This window comes from Choristoneura fumiferana, chromosome Z (assembly GCF_025370935.1).
Source record: "Choristoneura fumiferana chromosome Z, NRCan_CFum_1, whole genome shotgun sequence".
NCBI lineage: Eukaryota > Metazoa > Arthropoda > Insecta > Lepidoptera > Tortricidae > Choristoneura > Choristoneura fumiferana.
The window spans coordinates 15,626,832-15,637,241 of NC_133472.1; the positions used below are offsets into that span (position 1 = coordinate 15,626,832).

Consider the following 10,410-nt stretch of genomic DNA (forward strand, 5'->3'; position numbering starts at 1 on the left):
CAACTCTCGGCTGGTTCTCGAGATATAGCCCTGTGACAGACAGATAGACGTTCAGACGATAATGACAGTTCAATGCCTTAAAGAAATTGTTTTTGTAGAAGCCACAAAACTGAACATAGACTATTGAAATAAACAGTCAAAACTCGTTTTTTAGCTAATCCTGATTTTAAATGGGCTGGTGCTGGACAGCAGATATTTGCAACAACAACACAAAAAGAAAAACCAGAAGCTGCAAAAGGAAAGGACACCCGTAATAAGAATGACGAAGACGCTGACAATGTAGAAGATGAGGAATATGATCCACACTACGAGCCGATCGTGCCTCTGCCTGATAAGATAACAGTAACTACAGGGGAAGAAGACGAGGTATTTATACGTAACATCAAGATTGTGGTTGTTTAATGAACTTGGCTTGACTTGCCTAGATTGTTAGTGTTGTCAAGTGAATCTCATTACCTTTTTTTACAGGAAAAGTTGTACGGTGCACGCTGCAAGCTCTATAGGTACAATAACAGCAGTGAATGGAAAGAACGGGGAGTCGGGGAACTTAAAATATTATACCACCCTGAAAAAAAGACTTACCGTCTACTGTTTCGACGAGAACAGGTACAAAAGTATTCTTTTTTATCAGCATACAGCTATGATACGTCTGTAGATCCTACTTATTATAAGTACTAACGGCGACCGCATAGCGTAGTAGTGAGCGCAGGGTCGGGTCTCTTGACTATTTTTTTTCAAGACCTTGCATTTTAGCTGTGGTAGCACATTAAGTAAATACTTTTCTTAACAAAACTACACCATTTAGTTAATTTTTATATGCTTATATTTGCTTAGCAACCGTGTTAAAGTAATCGAATCACAACCCTTGATATACTTCTTATTGTGTAATTCCGGTGGCCCTCTGTAGTCTACATTAGTTCCACTTCGCCAAAACCACCCAAAAGGTTATTTACAAAAGCAAACGAGTTACTTTATAAAATTATAAATACCCGAATCGCCATAGGTGTGCCTGTAATATTTGAAGAGTTCTCTCGATTTCGCTAGGATCCCACCTTGTAACCGGCTAGCTGGTCGAAGAAATAAAAAGGCGCATGGATACAAAATAAAAATATAAAACACAATACAATAGAAAAATATATACAATACGGTATTTGACAACTGATTTTGCCCAGATAGTGTTTAGCGAAGAGAAAATTTAAATCGGTTGAAAATTGGATTTGTGGTGATTTTTTGAAAAATCTATATACCTGTCTCTTTCTCAAACGCTTTTCTCTATGCAGCAAGTATGGCGGTACTGGCGTGTGACGTCACATGCCAGTATGTCTTTCTCTTGTTTAATCTTGAATTTCAAACCTTTATAACTTTGTTATTTGTAAAGTTAGCTTAAAAAATGTTTTTCTATTTAATTTATAAAACATATACAAAATAGTCAAATACCGTATTATTTCAGTTAGCACTGCTCTAGTACAAAAGTTTGAAAAAAACACTGGCCTGAAACTTGAAGGACAGGTAGGGAAACAGGGCAGGGTGTTAAGGTAGCCTCGGAGCGTCCAGTCGCTCCGGTGATCTGCTCCGAGGCAGGGGAGCGGAATGGAAGTGGAGATGAAAAAAATCAGCAGGAAAAAGGAACGCCTTGCTTTACTGCTTGCTTGCAGCACCCATCCAAGTCTCGTTTTAGTGCCGGACCAGAGAAAGAAAGCTAAACGAAACTTGGATTAGGTATTTTAAATACAAAAGAAATAAATGTTAGAAATAGACCAAATAATATTTACAATACCCGCGTTAGTGGCAGCCCTTATATCTGAATAGCTCAGTGAAATATTTAGCTATCACCGAGTAAAAGTATTATTTATCTCTAAAAGAAATCTAATTTCGGCTTTGCCAATGACGAGAAAAACAAAAGAGTATCAATAATTTAGAATTTTGTTCTTCTCTAGGTGGCCAGTTGCACAACGCGGAGGTTTGCCATGTTACAACCTTCAGATCCCAACTTTATGAATAGGACCACATATGAATGAAGTACATTCTTTCAAACAAAAATAGTAGATTGTAGAACAAGAGCGTAAAACGAGCCATTTTAGCCGAGACGTTGATATAGCCACCCGAGCCGGTACGGCGAGGGTGGATAATAGACATGTCGAGGGGAAAGTGGGTTTAATGCTAGAGTTTTTTTTAAGGTTTAGGTTTAGAGATGCTTTATTTACTCATAAGAACAATACGGTTCACTATAATATAATTCCTTAAAATTAAACATTTCAGCATGACCGTTGGAGATTTGTTGAAGTTACACAGTGTTATGAATGTGTTGTTGCAATTTGGTTTTAAATATACTGAGAGACTCAGTCTTTCACATTATTTGGTAATTATAAATCCGAGCCCCCTCATTCATTATGCTACTTTTACCGTAGCCCGTTCTATTTTTTCGCAGTTTTAACTTATTTGTATTTCGTAAGCAGTGTTTGAATTTTCGTTGTGTGAAAGAGATGTCTGAATGTATTTTATTTGTTAGGATCTTTTTTACGAAAATGCATGTTGAGTATGTGTATAGCTGTCTTATGTTGAACAGTTCTACTTTCTTGTATAGTAATTGGGTGTGCATTCTGTAGTCATATTTAAATAGGGTCTTTATTGAGTTGTTTTGAGATCTTTCTAATTTTTGTATGTTTGTTTTGGCAGCAGTTCCCCATATTTCGATTAAATAATCTAAGTGTGATTTTATTAACGAATTGTATATTGTCAAGCGAGTTTTGTGAGGGATACATGATACAATTCTTCGTAGTATACCTATAACTGAGGACAAATTAGATTGTACATGTTGTATATTGTACATGTTGTATATGACCTTTCCAGCTTAATTTGCCATCTAAGTATAGCCCAAGATACTTTTCATGATGGGCAAGATTTAGTGGTTGGCTGTTGATTGTAAGGTTGACGTAGGACGGGACGGTTTTATTTTTAGCTTTAAATATCATGTATGCCGTTTTCTTCGTATTAATAGTTAAGAGATTACATTGACACCAGTAGTTAAAGAGATAATGGATGAAGTCCTCCAAATTGCAGCCGAAATAAAAAAGACAAGTATCATCTGCGATAAAGTTAAGTGTCCTGATAGTCCAATAGTTGTAACATTTTTAACATATATAGAAAAAAACAACGAGCCTAAAATCGATCCCTGAGGAATTCCACATGATACTAACGTCGGGTTACGCCTAGACGACCAGATGGCCTAGTGGTTGGAGAACCTGACTACGAAGCTTGAGGTCCCGGGTTCGATTCCCGTGTCGGGGCAGATATTTGTATGAAAAATACAAATGTTTGTTCTCGGGTCTTGGGTGTTTACTATGTATTTAAGTATGTATCTATCTATATAATTACATTTATCCGTTGCTTAGTACCCATAACACAAGCTTTGCTAAGCTTACTTTGGGACTAGGTCAATTGGTGTGAATTGTCCCGTGATATTTATTTATTTTTATTTATTTATTTATCTGTCATAAATGCGAAATTTACGAGCGTGAGAAGTGAAAAGGTATTTTTGAAATCGCTGCAGCCATCTTCGAACTTCGAGAAAATATAAAAGTATGGTTTTTAAGGTACAAATCCACCAAAAGTCAGGACTTGTGACAGTTGTTCATGGCTTGTCTCCTAAGCATGCTAGTAGCATGCTAGTAGGAAACTTGTTTAGCATAATATCGTGGCTTAAAATTCGTGCTACGCTCATGATTCTTTATTTGAATCACTCGTTTCGCTAGTAGTAGTGTTTCTATCTAAGAACCTTTCACCCAACAATAATTTTCGAGCCTCGCATAACAATAAATAACTGTTATAGGTGTACAAAGCCGTGCTGAACATGCTTTTGCACCCGGATCTGGAACTTCTGCCCATGAAGAACTCGGACCGCGCGTGGACGTGGGCCGGCCACAACTTTGCTGAAAGCACCGCCGGAGAGAGCGAGACGCTCGCCGTGCGCTTCAAAACTAAAGACCTGGCTGATGAATTCTTCAACAAAGTGAAGGATTGCGTGCGGGTATGGTTATATTATTATGATATTAAATGTTTACTTCATCTCATCTTACGCCTAGCTACCTCATTACCTGACAAAATGTTTATAAGTCCGTTTTTATTCAGATATTGCAGGCAGCAGCTGCGCAAGCCATAAGGGAGAAGCAAGAAAAGAAGAAAGAGAACGTGGCCGACGACCAGCCGAAGAGTATGGCCCACTTGAGGTTACCAAAACACTTGCAAGATAGCGCACGAGCTGACAATGAGATGGCAATGAGTCCTGCTCAGTACAGCCAGGCCACAAGCAAAGCTCCTGAATCTGCAGAAGTGTCGAGCGTAAAGTCTGACGATGCCGAGTCAGAACTCTATAACCGGGTATTCTTTGAAACTGCACAGAAGGATGACGACGATGAAGATGCTGAAAATTATGAACAAATTTACTATCCAGGAGAAGATTACGTCACATATTACGAGGTAACTGTACCTATATCAAAGAGCTGATACTTTCTCGTAAATGGCGCCAAAGATTTTGATGGCATCCTTGTTTTCCAAGTATTATTATTTAGTTTCTTATCTCTGGAAACACGCTTATTATCGAGTTTATAAAAAAATAAAAAAAGTTTATAAAAATACCTACAGCCCCTACAGGTGAGTTTTCACTAGTTTCATATGTAATTAAAATGTCCGTAATCTGTACAATTCCAAACTACGGGATCCACGCATGTTGCTCACATAATCTCGTTTATCAAGGAGTTTCGGCAGAAAAAGCCTTATATTTCCGGAAATGAGGGTTCATACCTATCGAATAACAAACTACTGAATTTCGATCCCTGGTTTATTGGCCAAAAACATTGAAAATAAGCTCTAGAATAACCCCTTTCAAGGAATACGTCGAATTACCAGTCACCCTGTAAGTATACGCGGCATAAATGTGCTATCATGTAAAACGTGACTCCTTCAACTTTTAGAATCGCGATATCTCAGAAATGGTAATTCTTAGAAAAAAAAGTATAAATACCCTTTTTGTAGATAATTTTTAGATCTATCATTTTTGCCTAGGCTACTTTTTGATAAAACTTACCGTTTTCGGAAAAAAACCTCAAATTTTTACCTTTGATCCCAAATAGCTTTTTAGGACATATGGGATCAGTGGGGAATTTTGACACTTTATTCCTAATGGTGTACCTGTGGCCTCCACCAAAATTCAGCTTTGTCGGAATTTATGTAAATTGAAATGTCTATAATTGACTGGAGTAGATGTGGCTCACGTAATCTCGTATGACAAGGTGCTTCGGCAGAAATTGCCTTGGCAGACTTATATATTCCGGAAACGAGGGTTCATACCTACCGACTGGAATGAGGGCTATCGTTTTTTGTCTCACTAGATGGCGCACTGTAGCGTGAGGTTTTTAAGTATGGCTTTCAAAGTCTGTTATTACGGGCGTGAAAACAAAGTTTAGATTAATATCATATTTAATACACCTTAAAACAGTACCATAAAAATATCGAGCATGCCACAGTGTTGCATAGTCCACGTTTTGTTCGGAAAAAAGGGAGGACAAAGGTTTCCGAAAGACAAAACTGTCTCAAAACACAGACATTCATTGCCCCGGAACGCATATTTGCCATAATTAATTTCAGATATTGCAAAATATTCACAAATTTATTCTAATTATAAATAAACCCGCGTAGCTCACCCAAAAACTATGAGATTTGACATTTCGGAGACCTCACGCTACACTAGCGCCTCTAGTGGCGAATTCACACGCGATAGCCCCCATTGATTGCATGCTGGTAACAAATGGGTATAATGTAGCGGTCCTGATGGTCACCTTTGAGAGCGTCTGCCAAGCACTTCCGGCAAAAAGAAAATACTGACATATTTTGCTTTTCTGTATCTACCGGTAAATTTCTCACTGATGCCATGACTTTTATTTTAGTATCAGATGGGTTAAATACACCCTTTTTTCGCACCGGAAATGTCATTCCCCCCCCCCCCCCTCCTTATATAGCCGCCCGTCAAGGATAAAGGATCAGATTAGTAAAAAAAAAAAAAATCATTTGAAATTCTCGAGCGCGTTAGATTAAGGTAGGTTTAGTTAGTTACATGCTCAAACGTGTATATTCCACTAATCTGACATTTTGAGAGTGACGTAAATAAAGGTGAAGGCTACAAAGTTGTAATAAAAAACTTCATCTCGACATTCTCGAGCGTGGCTAATTTTATTTTGATTTTGTAGGGAATAATTCCAGGATTACGAAAACTATATAATCTGACGATTTCCACAAGCCGAAGTAACAAAAATTCATCGATAAGTTTAATGCGTGCAGCGACGTGTGATGCCTATATTCCCCTCTCCGCGTTGCTATTCCTCTCTCACTCATTCTCTATCTATTACTCTCTCACTCCCAGGAGGAAAATGATTCTACCGATGATGATAATTTAAAAAAAATACTCAAAATTGTTTAATTGTTTATCATTATTTCTTATAAATACAAGTCATCATCCCAGCCTATATACGTCCCACTGCTGGGCACAGGCCTCCTCTCAGAACAAGAGGGCTTGGGCCATAGTTCCCACGCGGGCCCAGTGCGGATTGGGAACTTCGCACGCACCATTGAATCGCTTCGCGGGTTCGTGCAGGTTTCCTCACGATGTTATCCTTCACCGCAAAGCTCGTGGTAAATTTCAAATGTAATTCCGCACATGAATTTGAAAACTCAGAGGTGCGACCCGCGGTTTGAACCCACGACCCTCTGCTTGAGAGGCGATAGGTCAAACCACTAGCTTTTTATCATTTAGCCCTTCGGGTGTCGGGGCGACCGGCTCCCGGCATCGCATTTTGGAAAAATGAGAAGCCAGATATAGTTCTAACGGTTTTTATTTATTAATTGAAATACAACACCTAGCAGAGTCCGGGAGCCGGTTGCCCGACACAAAAGATTTTTTTTTAAATGGCCCTGGCAAGTGACAGTAAATTTTAAATTAGTTCCCGACACCCGAAGAGCTTCGCACGCAACCCAATAGTTCTCTATGACGCTCGAGTAAATCCCGATTTAGCATCGTGGGCTCCCCTACTAGGTAGGTATATGGTTTTTGAAGGCGTAATGAACGATTTACTGTATGGGTAGATAAAAGAATTAGTATTTTATTCATTACACTATTATAAGAAAACGCCGTGAGCGTGTAGCCGTGATATTCACCAAGTTCCAGAACTAACTGACCACGACTGTGTAATTTAGACTACATATAAAGTGTCACGTTTCGGTTGTATAGGAGGAGGAAAGCACCACACAGTTCTCGTGCGACTGCGAGGCGACGGTGACCGCGGGCGAGGCCGAGACATCGTGCGCGCAGGCGCAGGTGCAGTTGCTTTACGACCGGGATATGTACTCTCCAAAGATCCTCGTCAGCAACACCGCCAACGGCGAGCTTCTGGCGGAGATGCTACTGCTGGACGAAACCGAATTCCAGGTACCGTAACCTAGCTTCCAAGTAGTCCACATTTCAAATCCTCTCGAAAAATATCAACCGCTAATAAATATACAAACAGATATGTCAGATGTATTTTTTGAGGTTAGATTTTGGATTTAATTTTTTGCTGCAAGACCGCCGAATTCTGCTTTTTAACAGACTTCAAAAAAAAAGAGGTTACCGATTTGGTTGTATTTTTGTTTCTATGTTACCTCAGAACTCCGTCCTTTATGAACCGATTCCAAAAATTTTTTTTTTCGTTGGTCTAGGAAAGCTTTCAATTAGGTCCCATAAGCACCAAATCAGGATCTGATGATTGGATCCTAAGGAAATCGAGAGAACGCTTCAAATATTGTAGGGACACCCATGGTAATTTCGATATATTTAGCAGTAATTCGTGAATTTGCTCTTTAAAATCATAATTTTGTGAAGTGGAATTGATGATGAAGACCACATTTGACCAACGGAGCGACTACTCAGTAACAAGTATTTCACGGGTTGAATTTCAATTACTTTAACACAGTTGCTGAGCATTTTATGCTCCTCGTAATGCATATGATAAAATGGCACGGGTGGTTGAAGCACCAGGACTCCTCAATAACGAACGTCTCTGCATCGGAAAAAGCAATTTTTCGTAAATGGTGACGAGCAGTTGACATTAAAGTATTGTTTGTATCTAAGATCTTTTACACTAAAAAACGTGAAAAAAAAATTGAAACAAAAAATGTAGCCGACTACAAAAACAATAAAAATAATTTTCTAACTTTCACTTTTCGAAATGAGATTACTGCACGTCATACGCGGGCGCAATACAGGAACTTGTTATACCAACGTCCTTGCAATTGCAACGCTTACGTTTATAAGAAAAAATGTTATTTTATGTGTATACGCCTATATGTATAATATGTTACCTGACGAAATTGGGATGCACCAAAAAAAAAACACTTACCCCCTTATTCATAAAACTTAACAAGCCTATGTTAACTAACAAATGCTTTGTCCCTTTCTAACAAATACAAATGTCGAAGTGACAGATAAGGACAAACGAATTTTAGCGGCATTTTAACTAAATAGGTTTGATTGTCGTTTATGAATAAGGGGGTTAGTTTTTATTTTATTTTTGGAAAGAATAGGATATTTTAAGACAACATTTTCATTGATTTGGAATTTGGATGAGTATTTAATTTTTTATATTTTTTTTACGAAATACGCTGGATGACGTCACAGTGAGACAGCCATGTTCCAATGCCTAGAAAAATTCAGGTCGTACATAACATAATCTGTGGCATTACAATTTGACAATAGTTCAAGCACGCCTTAGGGTCCTAAATGAACCATGACAAATAGTTTTATTTATTTCTCTTCTTTTAACTTCGATTATTCCTATGTTTGTTTAATGGTGTGATAGTGAATAGTTTTTTTTTATTAAAATCTGATATTTAAATTCTTTTGTATTTACTTGTAACGACGTAATTTAATAATCTAATTTCTAAAAATACATTGGAAATACTCGTATACATTTCGGACTTTACGATAAATGACAACTGTTTAAAGCCGGGTGCGCATCATGTCATCATGTGATTGAAGTTCCATCTTTGTCACTTTTTGCTATTATAAGCAGGACAGCAACATTTCAAACTGTCAATTTGCGTAAGAGTGTAGACCTGCTTTATATCTGCCTCTGTGACGGGACACTGCAGGGGTCAAATGAGGGTCATTACTTAAATGTTGTTTATTTAATTCAGTTTATCACATTTTTGGAATCTGATTTCTGAAAACGCTTCACAAAGCCTATTTCTCCAAATGGTTTTCGATTTTGTCAAAAATTGGGACATCCCAATTAAATTGGAAAATAAGAAATCTTTGCTTCTACAATATTAGTGAATATATGAGTTTAATAATAATTTAATAATAATATTATTTAATTTAATTGTATTCTTTATGTTTAATAATGATTTATTTTATTGTTCCTTTGTTTTTGAATGTTTAAAAAATGGACATTGATATTAGAGGTACTTGATAATTTGCACACTTGCTTGCAGGTTGAGTACGCATGGCCTAATATAATTTATAAAATCCGTATGTAACCGTATTCGAGCAAATAAATTATTTATTTATTTATTTCTTTCTTACCAGTCTGAAGTCGGTGCCTCAGCACGAGCCAGCAGGAGTGATTGAAGCCCAATATACGCGTATGGTATGTAGGTGAGGTAGACGACTATAGGTCCACTCCTACTGGCTCGTGCTGAGGCACCGACTTCAGACTGGTAGAAAATTATTTACATTGTTTTTTTGTAGTCGGTTAAATTTTTGTGAAAGCCGACTGTTTAGTAAGGACGGCATTGTTTGTGGCAGTTGGAGGACGCGTCGGTGACTTGGTCGGGCACGGACTACGCCAGCAACAACGGCGGCATCGAGACCATCGTCACCGTCGGCTTCCCCGACAGCGAGACCGCCAAACAATTCCACGTATGCTGCGAGGTAAATTACAATTTTCTAAATCCTGTTCGGTGTGCTGTACCTATGCCCCAGCTATTCTGACTTCCTTAACGTGTGATTTCAAAGGCTACCGCAGATTGCAGCGGGAGACTGATACGTATCTATTATTTATTAATGATTCATTTTTAGGGTTCTGGAGCCAAAATGGCAAAAACGAAACCCTTATAGTTTCGCCATGTCTGTCTGTCTGTCTGTTTGTCCGTCCGTCCGCGGCTTTGCTTAGGGACTATCAATGCTGGAAAGCTGTAATTTTGCACGGATAGGTATGTAAACTATGCCGACAAAATGGTACAATAAGACATTAAAAGAATATAGACGTAAAATGGAGGTGATTTTTCTAATCCAACCCAGTGTGGGGTATCGTTGGATAGGTATTTTAAAACCATTAGAGGTTTCAGTTATTTGTTATTCAGTTATTTGTTTGCGAAATATTC

At 38.2% G+C, this 10,410-nt stretch overlaps 1 protein-coding gene across 1 annotated transcript in view; it reads left to right on the top strand.

The window, feature by feature from the left end:
* The window catches only part of LOC141428827 (E3 SUMO-protein ligase RanBP2-like), a 29,521-nt gene that overhangs the window by 15,146 nt on the left and 3,965 nt on the right, over positions 1–10,410 (top strand). Inside the window, exons 6-11 of the mRNA XM_074088853.1 lie at positions 155–366; positions 469–606; positions 3,830–4,027; positions 4,129–4,476; positions 7,280–7,477; positions 9,833–9,958. Of these exons, the coding sequence (XP_073944954.1) occupies positions 155–366; positions 469–606; positions 3,830–4,027; positions 4,129–4,476; positions 7,280–7,477; positions 9,833–9,958 (1,220 nt within the window). The remainder of the gene's footprint in view (positions 1–154; positions 367–468; positions 607–3,829; positions 4,028–4,128; positions 4,477–7,279; positions 7,478–9,832; positions 9,959–10,410) is intronic.